Raw genomic sequence first — 19,275 nt, 5'->3', positions numbered from 1 at the left:
CAAATGTTCCCCTTGAAATATGCAAAAGTAATAAAATGCAATTTTAAGCTCTAAAAATTACCCACACAGTCCATATGACATATTATTCCCTAACCTCCACACAAATTTGTTTTGCCTCACTGACCAGTCTCACTAGGTAAACTAACTTCAATATTTTGCAGCCGCTTATTTTCTTTTTCTTTTTTTTTTTTTTTTAACGTTTTTTTTATTTATTTTTGAGACAGAGAGAGACAGAGCATGAACGGGGGAGGGGCAGAGAGGGGGGGAGACACAGAATGGAAGCAGGCTCCAGGCTCTGAGCCATCAGCCCAGAGCCTGACGCGGGGCTCGAACTCACGGACCGCGAGATCGTGACCTGGCTGAAGTCGGACGCTTAACCAACTGCGCCACCCAGGCGCCCCAGATTTTCTAATGTTATTATGTTTATTATCCCTCTACTATTTGCCAAGGTCAGTTCACAATTACTAATTATTAATTATTTATTACATTACAGACACTAAGGAAAGCACTGAAATACATTATCATACATACTCACCACCTATATGGTAGACAACCTATTTTTGCTCTCTGCTACTTGTAAGTTCCCATATGCACAAAGTTCCTATCAGGAAACTAATGCTTACCAAGTTCAAGTAACTACTAAAAGAGATTATGTATCTAAAATCATGTTTAAAAGTCAGATGTGACTGAAGAAAAGTTACATGATCATAGTAAGTAGATGCATATGACAAAATCCAACACCTATCCATGATAAAAACTTACAGTGAACTAGATGAAAGTAGAGCTTCCTCAACTTGATAAAAAAGATCTTCAAAAAAATCTACAGCTATCATCATATTTAATGGTAAGAAACTCCAAGTTTTCCCCACTAAGATTAGGTACAAAGCAAAGATGTCTCTCTGATCACTCCTTTCAATACTGTACTAGAAGTCTTTACCATGCAGTAAGACAACAAAATAAAAAGTATACAGATTGTGTTCACAGATGACATGATCATCTATACAGAAAATCTAAAAAGACTCCTACAGAACTAAAAAGCCCTTATAACATGGTTGCAAAATACAAGGTTGGTATGCAGCAATCAATTGCTTTCCTACATACCAACAATGGACAAGTGGAATTTAAAAATTAAAAACAGGATAGTTTATATTAGCACCCAAAAAAGTAATACTTGGGTATAAATCTAACAAAATATATACAAGATCTATATTGGGGAAATTGTAAAACTTTGATGAGTGAAATCAGAAAAGAAATGAAGAAATAAAAAGATATTCCAGTTTACTTATGGATATTAAAACTCAGGGCACCTGAGTGGTTCAGTCAGTCAAGCATCCGACTTCAGCTCAAGTCATGATCTCACCCATCATGGGTTTGGGCCCCACACATAAGGCTCTATGCTAACAGCTCAGAGCCTGGAGCCCGTTTTGGATTCTGTCTGTCTGTCTCTCTCTCTCTCCCCCTCTCCCTCTCCCCCTCCCCTGCTCATGCTCTATCTCTCTCTCTCTCTCAAAAACAAACATTAAAGAATTTTTTTTAACTCAGTATTGTCAAGATGTTAGTTCTTCCCAAACTGATCTATGGATTCAATGCAATTAACATCAATATCCCAGCAAACTATTTAATAAATATTGACAAAATGACTCTAAGGAGAGGTAAAGGATCCAGAATAGTAAACATAATACTGAAGGAGAAGAACAAGGATGGAGGACTGACACTCCCAGACTTCAAGATTTACTATAAAGGTACAGCAAGACACTGATATTAGCAAAAGAAAAGACAAACAGATCACTGGAAGAGAATACAGAGCCTAGAAGTAGACTTCTATAAATAAAGTCCACCGATCTTTGACAAAGAAGTAAAGGCAATATAATGAAGCAAAGATATACTCTTCAAAAAATATAACAGAGACAACTAGAAAAATGTGCTAAGGCTGATGTCCAAGAGATTACTGTCCACTTTTTCTTTTAGGATTTTTACGGTTTTAGGTCTCATAATTGAGTCTAACTCACTTGGAGCTTATTGTTGGGTATGGTATAAGAAAGTGGTTCAATTTCATTCTTTTACATGTAGGTGTTCAGTTTCCTCAGCATATTTTTTGAAGTGACTGTCCTTTCCTCATTTTATATTCTTGCTTCCTTTGTTATGGAGTAATTGACCATATAAGTATGGGTTTATTCCTGGGCACTCTATTCTGTTCCCTTGATCTATGTGTCTATTTCTGTGCCAGTACCATAGTGTTTTGATTATAGCTTTGAAGTATATCTTGAAACCTGAGACTATGATACCTCCAGCTTTATTCTTCTTTTTCAGACTGCTTTGGCTATTCAGGGTCTTTTGTGATTCCTTACAAATTGTATGATTATTTGTTCTAGTTCAGTGAAAAATGCCACTGATATTTGTTAGGGATTGCTCTGAATCTGTAATTTGTTTTGTTGTATAGACATTTAATGATAGCAATTCTTCCAATCCATGAGCATGGAATTCTTTCTACGTCTTGGTATCCTCATTTTCTTTCATCAATGATTATAGTTCTCAGAGTACAGGTCTTTCACTTCTTTGGTTATGGTTATTCTTAGGTATTTATTCTTTTTGGTGCAACTGTGAATGAGATTGTTTTAATTTTTCTTTCTGCACTTTATTATTAGCATGTCAAAAGGCAACAGATTCCTATGTATTCATATTATACCTACAAATTTACTGAATTCATTTACTCTAGTAATTTTTTTGGTGGAATCTTTAGGGGTTTGTGTGTAGTATCATGTGACTTGCAAATAAGGGTCACAGAAAAACTGATAGGAGATACCGAGATGTTTTATATACCTCTTACATGTACCCATGCCTTGCCTCCTTCATTAACAACATTCCCAACCAAAATGGTGTATGTTTGTTGAAACTAATGAAACTACACTGACAAATCAGAGTCACCAAAGTCCACAGTTTACATTACTCTTCACTCTTGGTGCTGTACATTCTGTGGGTTTGGTCAAATACATAATGACATGTATCAATCATATCATTTAGAGTATATCATCTAGAGTATTTTCACTGCCCTAAAATCCTTTGTCCTTCGACTATTCATCCCTCCCCTGTCAGCTTCAAGTCCCAGCAAGCGCTTTTCTTTTCACCGTGTCCCTATTTTTGCCTTTTCCACAATGCCATCTAGTTAAAACCACACATTATGTAGCCCTTTCAGATTGGCATCTTTCACTTTGTAATATGCATTTAAGGTTCCTCCATGTCTTTTCACAACTTGATAGCTTATTTCCTTTTAGCACTGAACAATATTTCAGTGTTTCATATGGCACAGTTTATCTCTAACCTACTAAGTGACATCTTGGTTGCTTATAAGTTTGGGCTATAAATTGAAATATAAAATTTAAGTGTATAAACTTTATGTAAATTATGAATAAAGTTGCTACAAACATCTGTGTGCAGGTTTTTGTGGGGATGTTAAGTTTCAACTCCTTGAAACCTAAAACCTTAAAATCCTAAAAGACAAAATAGACCATAATCTCTTGGACATCAGCCTTAGCAACATTTTTCTAGACATTTCTCCTCAAGCAAGTGAAATAAAAGCATAACTAAACTACTGGGACTACATCAAAATAAAAAGCTTCTGCACAGCAAAGGAAACCATCAACAAAATGGAAAGACAACCTACTGAACGGGAGAAGATATTTACAAATAATATATCCAATAAAAGGTTAATATCCAAAAGATATAAAGAATTTCTACAACTTAAAACCAAAAAACCCAAAAAATCTGATTTAAAAAATGGGCACAGGACCCGAATATTTTTCCAGTGAAGACATACAGATGGCCAACAGACATATAAAAATATGCTCATCACTAATCATGAGGGAAATGCAAACCAAAACCACAATATCACCTGACACCTGCCAGAACAACTAGCATAAAAAAGACAAATAACAAGTGTTGCTGAGGATCTGGAGAAAAAGAAATTTTCATGCAACGTTGGCAGGAATGTAAACTTAGACAGCCATTATGGAAAACAGTATGAAGTTTCCTCAAAAATTAAAAACAGAAACACAGTAGTTCTACTGGTGGTTATTTACCCAAAGAGAATGATAACACTAATTTGAAAAAAATACATCCACCTTTATGTTTATTGTGGTATTATTTATAATAGCCGATAGAAGCATCCGAAAGGTCCATCAATAGATAAATGGATAAAGAAGATATATATACAATGGACTATTACTCCACCATAGAAAAAAGAATGAGATCTTGCCATTTGCAACATGGGCGGACTAAGGGCATAACACTAAGTGAAATAAGTCAAAGATAAATACCATACAATTTCAGTTACACGTAGAATCTAAAAAACAAAAAAACAGACACACAAATACAGACAATAAAGTGATGGTTGCCAGGGGGAGAGGGTTAGGGATGGGCAAAATGGGTGAAGGGGAGCGGGATGTATAGGCTTCCGGGTCTGGAATGACTAAGTCATGGGGATAAAAGGTATAGCACAAGGAATATAGTCAAATGGTATCGTAATACTCTTGTATGGTGACAGAAAGTGGCTATACTTCTGGTGAGCATAGCACATTTAGAGTTGTCAAATCACTATGCTGTACACCTGAAACTAATGTAACCTTGTGTGTCAACGGCAACAATTTTTTCCGTGACTCTAAAACCGTTCTAAATAAAGTCTCTAAAATAATAATAGTTTAAAATGAGACGTATCAGGGGCGCCTGGGTGGCTCAGTCAGCTGAGTGTCCGACTTCGGCTCAGGTCATGATCTCACAGTTCATGAGCTCGAGCCCCACGTCGGACTCTGTGCTGACACCTCGGAGCCTGGAGCCTGCTTTGGATTCTGTGTCTCCCTCTCTCTCTGCCCCTCCCTCACTCATGCTCGGTCTCTCTCAAAAATAAACATTTAAAAAAAATTAAAAAAATAAAATGAGACTTATCAAAACGAGAATAAGTTTTTATTCACCATTTTTATCCCTCTATCTTTTCTAAAACTTAACTTTTTCAATTCATACGCATGGCTGCTAAGGTTATCAGTTTAAAAACATATCTGCATTTCCTGAGAAAATTAGAAGCTTTCTTTTACTTTAATAGCTGAAATATTTGTAATTAGTTCCATATATCCTAGTTTAACTTAGGTAACCATTATAAATCTGTCTCATTATTATAACTCAACTTTTCAACTTCTTTATATATACCAGGTGTACAAGCTGAAAATGGGGGCAACCAAAATACTATGTACTAATAGTAGAGGACTTCCTTTTTATTTGCCTTAAATGTTTTAAGATCAAATTTCAAAGGATGCTGCCTAATACTTTTACAGTTCCAGGGTTTATCATATTCACTTCAGACTGCTCCAGCTTACTAAATTAAAATCAAATGCTTCTCAGATTTGTTCTTTCTAAATCATTTAGTTTCTGCCTCTTATTATTGTAGCTGTCCTTCTCTGATCCTAACCTATAGCAATTTTAGTATCATTAGAATACTCGTTCAAATGACCTTCCCAGTATCTTTTCCCTTGTACTGGTCATGTTTGACTACAATGCGCTGGACTGGAAACTGGTAAAAGATGGCCAGGGGTTAACTCAGCCTGCTGCTTATTGTGATAAATTAAGTATTACTGACTGGAACACACCTGTGCCCGTTCATTACGTATGGTTTACGGCGGTGTTCACCCTAAAACAGCAGAGGTGAATAGTTATGACTCACAATATGGAATTCAAGCCTAAAATATTACTATCTGTGCCTTTACAGAAACAATTTGCACTGTTACATGCGACTGATCTCTCATGATCTTGCATTTCCTTTATCTTTTTTTCTTTAAGTTTATTTATTTTTAGGAGAGACAACGCATGTGCCCGCATGAGTGGGAGGAGGGGCAGAGAGAGAGAGGGAGAGAGAGAATCCCAAGCAGGATCCAGCGAGCATGGGGCCCAACATGGGCTCGATCTCATGAACCCTGAGATTGTGACCTGAGCCAAAACTAAGTCTAAAACTTAACCGACTGAGCTACTCAGGTGCCCCAGATATAGGTTTTAATTGGTTATTTTGATTGTTTCTATGCTCTACATATTCCCTGCATTACAGGACATTAATTCTTCCTGATCATACACTGATTGAGCAACCCAACGCAAGTTCCTCAGCATAATATCAACTTCTTTTTCCTGGTACTCCCTAAATTTCTAGATTCAACCATACTTTAAAAAAAAATATTTCAACTAAGCTAAAAAGGAATCAATTCAAACTCATGTTTACAACAGAAAATCACACACATCTTTGTTTTTTACCACATACTGACACACTTTACAAGAAATATTAAACAATAAATAGGCTGTGGACATCTGGGGAAGAACTAGAGAACCTAAGCCTCATATCTAATATCAGACTACACCTAGTGTTGGATTAGAAAAATCCACAATGTATAGAATGGCTTTTGTTCCTTCTTTCTTAAGCCAATTATTGACATCCCTCTGCCTTAAGACTCTCAGACTGTAGTTTGATTTCCTAGCAGAAGTCAAAGAGAACAAGATTCAGAACACTACACAATGTTTGCTAGTAGACAGAGTCATTATATTTTAAAAAGCAACAAAGAAGAGTATGGGTCTCTCTTTCACACGACAGGAGCAGGTAAGTAATAGCAGTGACGTCCACAGCAGTAGGAAAAAGCCAGGCTATCACTACTTACCTCTTTCCCCCTATACTTCCTTTCAGACACAAAGCCTGGGCACTACTTTAAGAGCATTCTCTTGTTGCCTCCCTTGTAACAATTCCCCTGGACTGTTTGGTAGGCGTTAGATGTGTCTTTAGTTAAATTATAAAATAGATTATCCGCCTGAGGTTTGCAAGGAAGAGGAAAAAGTACTGGCGGAAAGACAGTTTCAGGACTGGTTACAGTCTAAAACTACTGAGGACTAAATCAGCTAACCAGTCCAGTCGAGTTCAACAGACTTCTCTACTTAGGATCCTGGGCCCAAAGTTTCAGCTAACAGTAAAATATAAAGATCTCATTAAAGATCAAGGTATTTATATGATAAATGTAAAATCAAGTATCACTTATAATCTGATTACAACTCCACTCTTTATTTTCTATGGGATTTAAGACAAATGCATAAAATAATTATAAATCTACGTTATAAGTACACAATATATAAAGACGTAATATGCGACATCAGTAACATAAATGGGAGGGGTAGAGCAGTGAACAAGTAGAGTTTTTGTATACAATCGAAGTTAAGTTGGTATCAATTTTAAATGGATTGTTATAAACCTTGTGATGCTATATGTAATCTCCATAATAACAAATAATAAAATATCTATACAATATGCACACATGGAAAACAGAAGGGAATCAAACCATGTCACAACAAAAAAGTCAATTAAATGAAAATGAAGTCAGTAAGAAAGGAAATAAGCAACAAAAAAGTTGTAGAATATATGGGAAGCAAATCTCAAAATGACAAGTCCTTCCCCATCAATATTTACTTTAAATGTACATGGTTTCAGCTTTTCAATCCAAGATCTAAATTTAAAGAATGGATTTAAAAAATGGGATCCAACTGTCTGCCAGAGACTCAGTTTAGATCCAAGAGCACCACTAGTTTAAAAGTGAAAGAACAGAAAAAATATCCCATGTAAATAATAAATATAGAAATGAGAAACCCCAAAACCCTAAATTGTGAAGAAATACAAAACCTAAAGAGATCTATGACTAGTATGGAGATTGAATCAATCAGTAATCAAAACTCTCCCATAATGAAATGTCCATGATCAGATGATTTCACTAGTGAATTCTAGCTAACACTTAAAAGAATTAATACAAATTTTTCTCAAACTCTTCCAAAAATTAAAGAGAAAGGAACATTTCCAAGCTCATTTTTAGGCCAGCCTTTTTCTGATACCAAATCCAGACAAAGACACAGTAAAACTATAGACCAATATCCCTTATGACCACTGATGCAAAAATCCTCAACAAAATTCTAGCAAACAAAACTCAACAGTACATTAAGAGGATTATACAGCATGACTCAGGTTTTATTTCTAGGAGGCGTGGATGGTTCAACATACGAAAATATATCATTGTAATACACCACATTAATAAAATAAAGGAAAAAATTAAAAAAGTATTTGAAAAAATTCCACACACTTCCATGATACAAACATCAAACAAATAAGGAATAGAAGAAAAAGAGGAAAAACTACTTCAATATAATAAAGGTCGTATATGAAAAAACTCATAGGTAACATACTCAGTGGTAAAAGACCAAAAGCTTTTCCTCTTTGCTCAGGATAAAGGATGTCCACTTAAATCACTTCTTCTCAACACAGTACTGGAAATTCTAGCCAGAGTAATTAGTCAAGACAAAGAAATAAAAAGCACCCAAATTGAAAACAAAGAGTAAAACTGCCTTTGTTCAAAAATGAACATGTAGGGGCGTCTGGGTGGCTCAGTCAGTTGAGCATCCAACTTCGGCTCAGGTCATGATCTTGCAGTCTGTGAGTTCAAGCCCCGTGTCAGGCTCTGTGCTGACAGCTCAGAGCCTCCTTCGGATTCTGTGTCTCCCTCTCTCTCTGCCCCCTCCCCCACTCGTGCTCTGTCTCTGTCAAAAATAAACATTAAAAAAAAATTATAAAAAACGAACATGTAGAAAATCCTAATAGTTACATGCATGCACACACAAAGTTAGAAATAAACGAATTCAGCAAAGTTGCAGAATATTAAAATCAACTCAGAAAAATCAATTGCTATAGAGTAACAATAAATATAATCCAAAAAAGATATTAGAAAATTCCATTTAGAACACCATCAAAAAAGAATAAACAACCAAGGAAGAAAAAGACAACACTGACAACTACCAAAATGCTGCTGAAAGAAATTATAGAAGACACAAAGAAATGGAAAGACATCTCATGTTCATGGACTTGAAGATTTAATATCTTAAGATGTCATTACTCAAAGCAGTTACACATTCAATGCAATCCATATCAAAATCAAAATGACATCTTTTATAACAACAGAAATCCACCCTATAATTCATATGGAATCTCAAAGGAGCCTAAATAGCCAAAATAATCTAGAAAATGAACAAAGCTGGATGATTCATACTCCTGATTTCAAAACTTACCACAAAGCTAACAGTAATCACAACAGTGTGGCTCTGGATAAAGACAGAAATACAAAGGAAATAGAATTGAAAGCCCAGAAATAAATCCTCATATATATCATCAAATGGTTATTTTCTTTTTAATTTTTTTAACGTGTAGTTAGTTTTGAGAGAGAGTGGCGCGCGAGCATGCGCGAGCAGGGAAGGCACCAAGAAACAGAGAGACACAGAATCCGAAGCAGGCTGCAGGCTCTGAGCTGTCAGCAAAGAGCCTGACGTGGAGCTCAAACTCACAAACTGTGTAAGATCATGACCTGAGCCAAAGTCAGAGGCCTAACTGACTGAGCCACTCAGGCACCCCTCAAATGTTTTTTCAACAAAGACTATTCATGGAAAAAGATCAGTCTTTTCAATAAATGGTACTGGGCAAATCAGATATGCGAAAGAAAGAAGCTGGGTCTATACCTTATACCATAGCCAAAAAACTCCAGTGCATCAAAGACCTACATATGAAAGCTTCAGTATAAAATATTATAGAAAATATACAGAAGTTTCACGATGTTGAATTTCACACTAATTTCTTGGACATAACCAAAAGCAACAGGCAACAGATAAATGGGAACCTTATCGAGTCAGTACTACCCGAAGCAATCCATCATATTCAGTGCAATCCCTATCAAGGTAACACCAGCATTCTTCACAGAACTTAAAAAAAAAACCCTAAGACTTTATATGGAACCAGAAAAGACCCTGATAACCAAAGCAATCCTGAAAAAGAAAACCAAAGCTGGAGGCATCATTAATTCCGGACTTCAAGCTATATTACAAAGCAGTAGTCATCGAGACAGTACAATACTGACATAAGAACAGACACACAGATCATTGGAAAAGAAGAGAGAACCCAGCAATGCACCCAAAGACATATGGCCAACTAATCTTGACAAAGCAGGAAAGAATATCCAATAGAAAAAAAGATAGTCTCATCAGCAAATGGTGTTGGGAAAAGCCAACAGTGACATAGAGAAGAATGAACCTGGACCACTTTCTTACACCATACACAAAAATAAACTCAAAATGCATGAAAGACCTAAATGTAAGACAGGAAGCCCTCAAAATCCTAGAGGAGAAAACAGGCAACAACCTTTTTACCTCAGCCACAGCAACTTCTTACTTGCCATGTCTCCAGAGGCAAGGGAAACAAAAGCAAAAATGAACTATTGGGACCGTCATCAAGATAAAAAGTTTCTGCAGGACGAAGGAAACAATCAGCAAAAACTAAAAGGCAATGAACAGAATGGAGAAGATATTTGCAAATGACCATCAGATAAGGGATTAGTATCTAAGACCTATTAAGAACTTACAAACTCGACACCCAAAAAAACAAGTAATCCAGTGAAGAAATGGTTAAAAGACATCAATAGACACTTTTCCAAAGAAGACATCCAGATGGCTAACCAACACATGAAAAAATGCTCAACATCACTCATCATCAGGGAAATACAAATCAAAACCACAATGAGATCCCACCTCACACCTGTCAGAATGGGTGAAATTAACAACTCAGGAAACAATAGATGCTGGAGAGGATGCGAGAAAGAGTAACCTCTTTGCACTGCTGGTGGAAATGCAAACTGGCACAGCCACTCTGGAAAATGGTATGGAGGTTTCTCACAAAATTTGAAAAAAACAGAATTACCCTACGACCCCAGCAACTGCCCTAGTAGGTATTTACCCAAAGGATACAGGAGTACTGATTCAAAGGGGCACACGCACCTCAAACGTTCATAGCAGTGCTTTCGACAACAGCCAAAGTATGGAAAGAGCCCAAATGTCCATTGGCTGATGAATGGATAAAGATGTGGTATACATACACAATGGAGTATTACTTGGCAATCAAAAAGAATGAAATCTTACCATTTGCAACAACATGGATGGAACTAGAGTGTATTATGCTAAGCAAAATAAGTCAGTCAAGAGAAAGACAAATAATGATTTCACTCATATGTGGAATTTAAGATACAAAACAGATGAACACAGGGGAAGGGATGCAAAAATAATATAAAAAACAGCGAGGGAGATAAATCATAAGACTTTAAATACAAAAAATAAACTGAAAGTTGCTGGTAGGGTGTTGAGTGTGGGGGGTGGGAGTGATAAAAAGGGTGAGGGGCATTAAGGAGGACACTTGTTAGGATTAGCATTGGGTGTTTAATATGTAAGTGATAAATCACTGAATTCTATTCCTGAAATCATTATTACAATATATGTTAACTTGGATTTAATTTAGAAAAAAATTGGACTTTATATTTACAACTTTGAGCAAAGGACACTCTTAAAAGAGTGATACATAAGGCAAGCCAATCCACAAAACAAAAGAAAATATCTGCAAATCATCTCTCCAGTAAGGAGTTAGTATACAGAATGCATTTAAAAAACAAAACAAAACAAATCCCAATTATAGATGGGCAAAGGACTTGAATAAACATTTCTCCAATGAAATGTATAAACTGCCAAGAAATACCTGAAAATTACCTAATCAGTAATGATTAGAGAAATGCAACTCAAAACTATAATTTGATACTACTCATACCTACTACAGAGGACAATTTTTAAAATAAGAAAAGTGCTGAAGAGGTGGGAAATTGGAATCCTTGTGTATTGCTGGTGGAAAAGATAAAATGGTATAGCTGCTATGGAAAACATAGGCCAGTTCCTCAAAAAATTAAAAACAGAATTATCATATGATCCAGCAATTCTACTTGTGGATATATACACACAAAAAAAATTACAGCAAGGACTTAAATAGTTCTCTATCAATCTTCACAGCATTGTGAATGTAACAGTATTGTTACCAGAGCCCAACTTCATTACAATGACCCAAATGTCCATTGACAGACGAACCATAAATGTGATATGTATACATGCACAACAGAGTATTTTTCAGCCTTAAATGAAATTCTGACATATGCTACAACACGGATCACCCTTGAAGACGCTATGCTATGTGCAATAACTCAGACACAAAAGGGCAACTACTGCATGATTCCATTTATATAAGTTACCCAGAGTAACCAATTTATCGAGACGTAACATATAATGGTGATGCCATGGGCTGGGGTATGGCGGAATGGGGCATTATTGTTTGACAAGTACTGAATTGCAGTGTGGGAAAATGACAAAGTTCTGGAGATGGATGGTGATGGTGGTCACCTAACAATGTGAATGTACTTAATGCCACTGAATTATACACTTAGAAAAGGTAGGGGCGCCTGGTGGCGCAGTCGGTTAAGGCGTCCGACTTCAGCCAGGTCACGATCTCGCGGTCCGGGAGTCGAGCCCGCGTCAGGCTCTGGGCTGATGGATCAGAGCCTGGAGCCTGTTTCCGATTCTGTGTCTCCCTCTCTCTCTGCCCCTCCCCCGTTCATGCTGTCTCTCTCTGTCCCAAAAATAAATAAACGTTGAAAAAAAAAATTAAAAAAAAAAAAAAAAAAGAAAAGGTAAAATTTATGTTATGTACATTTTACCACCAAAAAAACCAACAACAATGAAATATGGTAATCTCCTTAGCTAAGGAATTTCTAAGAAAATCTACAATCACATAAAACAGGACAATACATACTTGGCATCCTTATATCCATAAAAAACCATGGCCTTAGCAAGTTCCACATTGAAGTGCATAGGTATCAAAATATGTTGTGTAGATACATTAAGTTTTCGAGCTTCTTTCCAATTATCACCTAATTGTGGAAACAGTACATGTTTATTTAGCACATGTATAATTTGAAAAACACATTAAACCTAAAATTACTATGAATACTTTGTAGTCATACACTGCATGATATGGGAAATTCTTCCTATATCCAGACAATCTTAGAGCCACCTTCCCCAGTACATATAATCACAGGTAAATTCTTTTCCCTTTCATCATTTTCCTTCTACTACTTCAAAGACTCTGTTTCATATGAAGAAAATACTTACTAAAAACCAACAATATAGTTAGGGGCACCTAGATGGCTCAGTTGGTTGACTCTGTGACTCTTGATTTTTGGTCAGGTCATGATCCTAGGGTCATAGGATCGAGCCCTGCATCAGGTTCCATGCTTGGAGTCTGCTTGCGATTCATATTCCCTTCCCTCCCCCCCTTTTCTCTCTCTCTCCTCCCCCTCCCTCCCTCCTTCCTTCTGCCCCTTTCCCAGCTTGCATGCTCTAAAAATTAAAAAAATACAAAAAAAACCCAACAATATAGTTTAATCAAATCTGTGCATCCATTTACAGTTGCTACAACCAACCAGACTACTTTACCCAAAAACAACATGGCTCTAAGGCAATAATGAAAAAGGCAGAGAAAAGCACAGCTCTTTTCTGTCATAAAAGCTACCAGTTATTCAAGATTTGTTAGAGCTATTCTAGGCAATGTTTAATTTTCACTTAATTCTCACAATGATATTTAATCATCCCATTTTAAAAAACAGATTCACAGGAATTTATTAACTTACTTATGGTCAAAGGCTAGTGTGTGATAAAATCTGAAATTTACATCCACATCTCCTACCATGAAATGTAGTGGACAATGCATCCTCATTTACGTTACCTCATTTGAACCTAATCATTCCTTAGGTCCAATCAAGTTCCCAGTCAAGGAAAAACAAGCCAATGAATGATTAGATGTAAAGAAAGGTGGTAAAATGAACTCTTACAATTTTTTAAATTCCAACAGTATTGAGATAAATATTTTCTTACTTCTCAATTCACAGAAAATATTCAGAAGCATGTGATTCAGTATTTATCATGAAAGTTTATGACAATCACCTAAAGTAGCCCCAATGTCAAAAATATCTTGCTCAAAAAAGATTATTTAAGAAGAGTTAGTGCTTATCAAGAACAATTCCAAGGATTCCAGTACTTTTCAGATAACAATGGAATACTTTAAATTTTTTTTCAAAAAAGCATGTCAATATTAAGTACGGTGCATGGACTTTAAAAATGACAAAAATGTAGCAAAGATACCAAAATACTGTAATTTATTCCCTGAGAAAAATTTATGGATTTTCTATAAACAATTTATATTTACCACCCACTACACTTCTGGGTTTCTTCTACACCAACTGGAATCTGACAAAAACAGAAATCAAGTTTATTATCTCAAAGCAGTTTTAGTTAAAAAAAAAAAAAAAAAAAATTAAAATGTACCAATACTATATAAATCAATACTTCTAATAACTACTATTTTGGGTTCTCATTGCTTCCTTTTTATTAGTTAGCTCAGATAATTAAAATTGACCATATACACACATATACAGATCTCTAGAACAGCCACCAATCCAATTCTGTTGAATTATCTAAATGTTTACTAACACTTAACACTCCATGGAATCATCAACAGTATGACCCTGTAGAAAGAGGGCTCAAATTAGTCTTGGATCTCTAGCTACTTTAGTGGTTCTTTACAAGTGAATTTCTGGCTGCTGACTTTATCTTAAAACTAGATCTGGATCAGAGACTCCTGATTAGTACATCAGAGTGAACGGAGTAAAGGTATGCCTAGGATACCCTCCTCAGTCCTCCTAAGACCCTCCTCAGTCTCTATCTGGCTATTTAAGGCCTGGGTGGTCAGAGGCCCTAGATCGGTTGCCTCTGGCCTTGAGCAGCCTCTTGTGATTATTCTGTATAAAAATAAATACTTTAAATATGTGCCAAGGTTTTCCAACCTGGTCCAAAGGATTTCTCCATCTCAGCACTACTGACATCTGGGCCAAATAAGTGTGTGTGTGTGGGGGGGGGGGGTGCTTTCCTCTACACTGTATGATGTTTAGTAGTAGCATCCCTGTCCTCCTCTCACTAGATGCTAGTAGTGCACCTACTCATCAGCAGTGACCACCAAAACGTCTCCAGACTTTAATAATGTCTCTTGAGGGATAAAAACCAGTACCTGAGATACTGGTCCTAGGCAATATCTACTATTACTTAAAAAAAAAATTTTTTTTAATGTTTATGTTTGAAAGAGAGAGACAGAATGTGAGCAGCTGAGGGGCAGAGAAACAGGGAGACACAGAATGTGAAGCAGGCTCCAGGCTCTGAGCTGTGAGCACAGAGCCTGACACGGGACTCAAACTCATGAGCTGTGAGATCATGACCTGAGCTGAAGTCAGCTTCCCAACTGACTGAGCCACCCAGGTGCCCCCTATGACCTTTTTAACCTTTTTTTAGATGTTTATTTATTTTGAGAGTGAGTGAGAGAGCAAGCAGGGGAGGGGCAGAGAGAGAGGAGAGAGAGAATTCCAAGCAGGCTCTGTGCTATCAGTACAGAGTCGGATGCAGGGCTTGAACTCACAAACCATGAGATCTTGACCCGAACGGAAATCAGAGTGGGACATGCAACTGACTGAGCCACCCAGGGCGCAACTACTATTACTTCTAATTTCGAAAAATATAAATGTTCTAATGTATTTGGGATGAAGGTCTTCAGAGAAACTGTCTAAAAACCTAATCATTGCAGGCCAAATGAATCACTAAATAATTCATTATATACTTACCAACTGTGCTGTAAAGCAGCTGTATGCTTGTAAGCTGAACATCAAAGGAATCATAAGCTCTATGCATTATCTCTTCAAGTCTGGGCCCCACCTTGTTTCATATCTGGTAACTCCAAACGACTTTACTCGTCACCTTGAAGTTAATTTTAATAGTTTAGATGATGCAAAATACTTCAAAATTAAAATATAAATTTTTTATCTTTAAGACTATTACATAAAAATTTAATAAAAGATTTGTAAGTTGACATAAAAGGTTAATAGAAATGTCTTTATCTATGACATGTCTAACAAAAAGACCAGGTACAAAGTCAATTTTTACACATTAAGTTATATTCTCAATTGCATATATTAACAGAAGGAAACCGAGCCAATCCTAGAGAATAAAACATTTAAAACTTTTTAAGATCTGACAAGAAGCCTTTTTATTAAAAACAAAGTGAGACATGTGTAGCCTACAAAATGTTTCTATGGCATAATGACAGATATTTAGATACTTTTATAAGAAGAAGAATCCAGAATTAAGTATGAAATAACTGAACTGTAGTCCCAACTTGGCCATAGTGCCACAGACTATCAAAACTGATTATCTCTGAAAGGTAGGTTAAGTAAATTGCCTAAGATCACAAAAACTAGACACCTCACTCTTGATGTTATGCTCGTTCTACTATACCACACTACCCTTGAAACAATTCCATAACTAAACTATAAATAATTAAGTGTATAAAGCTTATTATAAATAGAAATCCAAGTAAACATGTACATAATTAATAACTCAAGAGTAAAAACATAGAATAAAGGACAATATCAAGCAAAGGCATATATTTGTTGGGTAGCCAGAAAGCATGCCAATATCATCCATCCCTCATGAGTGTTTAAATTGTTACAGCTATTTAATCTACATTTAATGATCTACAGTAATGTGGTCTAAGAGAACTTTCTACAAGGATGGCATTATTATCTCTGTATTGACAGAATAGACACAAGTCACTTGTGACTATTTTAATTCTTGAATGTGACTCATATGACTAAAGAACTAATTTTTATGTTACTTAATTTTACTCATCATAAACCATCACATGTGGCCAATGGGTACCATAGAGAACCATGCAGATCTAGAAACACACACAAAATATTCTCTATTCAAAACTGCGGGAAAAAATGTACATAGTTGGATGGAAAGGGAAATGACTTAGGTAAATGCAAGAAGAACATCTCTCAAATTAAGATTTAACAGAACTATTAAAACATCAATATCTAAAGTTATACATGCAAAAAGTTTCGGAAGGATAAAGATGTATTTGATTATTTCCAGAACTCGCCGTCCATCTGATATATTTCAGTCAAGTAGCAAATTTAAATTGAAAAGGAAAGCACTACTCTCAAATTCTGTAAATATATTTTTAAAAATTTTTTTAAATGTTTTATTATTATTTTGAGAGAGAGAGAGAGACAGAGTGTGAGCAGGGGGAGGAGCAGAGAGAGTGGGGAGAGACAGAATCTGAAGCAGCTCCAGGCTCTGATCTGTTGGCACAGAGCCCAACGTGGGGCTCGAACTCACCAACTATCTGAAGTTGGACACTTGACGAAGCCACCTAGACGCCCCATAAATATAATTTTTAGGTTACTCCTCACCTGCAGATTTCAAATGATAATTTTGCTATTAGAAATGTAGGGAAACTACCTAATTAAATAAATCTTCACATTATTTACTAGAAAGGAAGAATTTTCAAATCCTAGAAGCTACCTAATTTAATAATCAATATAGCAAATCAAACTGTTTTAAAACAAAATACATTTTAACAGGGAAACACCTTAAATGTCATAATATAAAACAAGTATTACTATATACCTTTAGATGACCAAGATCCAAAATAAGTAAATTTGACGTAGGGCTAAAAATTCCATCCTGTGGGATAATAACGTATGAAGCCTTCAAATCAATTTTGAGATCAAGAACTTTCTGTGTTTCAATAATATAGTAGACCTGCAGAAAATTTGAACAGAAAATAATGTGAAATTAGTATTAATTTTAAAAATACTTTGAGCAAAATATTTTTAATATAAAATAAAAATATTTGTTAGTCAATGTGTGTGTATACTCACATCCTGATTAAATATAAGTGAGTACAAAATTGGACTGATTCCTCAAATAAATGTATTTGACCCACAAACTCCATTTGAGTAAAACCGGGTACATACAGATTTTTAAAATTATGTTCTATGAAACATTTATAAGCTTGGAACTGAAGTACAGAACTGACTCAAAGCACAGTTGTTAATTTTTCTCCCCCAAATGATCTGTATTCAAACACAGACAATGTGGTTTACTGAGGTTTGTTTGCTGAGGCAGGTATGACAGTCTCAAGAAGCAGCCAGAAGGGACAATCTAGCATTCAAGATACTCCATCTCCTGTTAAGGCATTTCTCTACCCTCATTTCCATTTCTGTTTTAAGACTTCCTCATCCAATATAATCTGTTTCATATATGCCTGATTCTACAAATCCAAGTCCCTAGATACTCCCTGCAAGCCTTACATGTCCAAAAGAAAGGTTTCACTAATGACCGTATTTGTCAGAAACGACCACATTTGACAGGGTAACTAACTACATACATGTGTTGTTCTGTAAGCTGATCCCCCTACTTGACAAAAAAGGAAAAAGACTGAAAACCTTCACTCCTAAGAAAAAATGAAGAATACAAGAAACAAATCAGGTTATATAGGAAGAAGATAATAATAGAGCTAATATAGAAAAAAAAATCAAAAATGGAAGGGGGGAATGAATGAAGAACCAAAATATATAAAGCTCTTAGCAGGTAAGTCTCTTCCCAAATTAGTAAATTTAACTTTCTGGAAAAATATGTAAAAGTAATTTACTGATTTTTTTTAAAATTCAAGAACATAGTAGCACCCCACTTTTTCATACGATTAGCCTTTATTCTACATAATAATTAATACTATTTGTGTACAGAAGGAAACAATTAGAAGAATAGACTTCAAATTGTAAAGTCCTGTTACCTTCGATGGTAATATACTAAAGACCTCCACTTTCTAAAAATATTTCCATAACATCTGAAGTTTATACAGTGGATATTTACTATTTGGTAATTCTTTCCTAAGTAAAAAAAAGCTTAGGAAAACAAATCTTAGGAAAAAAAATGTCCTACAAATCTGAAGGAATATGGTAAGTCTCCAACACAATGCATTCATATTTAACAATAACAAGTAATGGTTTCTACAATTAGGAAGAATCAATCAGAAACAGGTCTGACCTTATGCTTATGAATTCTACTGAGTATGTATTATACACAGAATTGAACTATAAATGGCATGTGAGATTTAACAGTAGATGGGTAAATGCAAACCCTACAGCTTCTAGAATTAAGGTAATTAATTATCTGCATCTAATATAAAACATACTCAGATGGAGAAAATCATGGGGAAAATGAGTAAAAACCAGAGAAGGCACTAATATGAAAAACATAATGCCCAGCTCTCTGTGAAAAAGAAGTGAATAATGTATTCAAAATGCAATCATAAACTGAGAGGTAATGGAGCCTAATGATATGATGCTTAACTAGTTAGACAGCTCTTGAAGGTCTCATCAAAACATGAAGTGAATTTTTACTTTACTTGGCTGAAAT

The 19,275-nt window shown here is 35.6% G+C and overlaps 1 protein-coding gene across 1 annotated transcript in view; it reads right to left on the bottom strand.

The window, feature by feature from the left end:
* The window catches only part of VPS13A (vacuolar protein sorting 13 homolog A), a 255,636-nt gene that overhangs the window by 173,446 nt on the left and 62,915 nt on the right, over window positions 1–19,275 (bottom strand). The window contains 5 exon segments of the mRNA XM_030292769.1: window positions 12,719–12,836; window positions 15,633–15,714; window positions 15,716–15,765; window positions 17,475–17,616; window positions 18,309–18,310. Coding sequence (XP_030148629.1) covers window positions 12,719–12,836; window positions 15,633–15,714; window positions 15,716–15,765; window positions 17,475–17,616; window positions 18,309–18,310 — 394 coding nt within the window.

Source organism: Lynx canadensis, chromosome D4, assembly GCF_007474595.2.
Source record: "Lynx canadensis isolate LIC74 chromosome D4, mLynCan4.pri.v2, whole genome shotgun sequence".
In the NCBI taxonomy this organism is placed as follows: domain Eukaryota; kingdom Metazoa; phylum Chordata; class Mammalia; order Carnivora; family Felidae; genus Lynx; species Lynx canadensis.
This window is presented reverse-complemented; position numbering and strand designations above follow the sequence as displayed.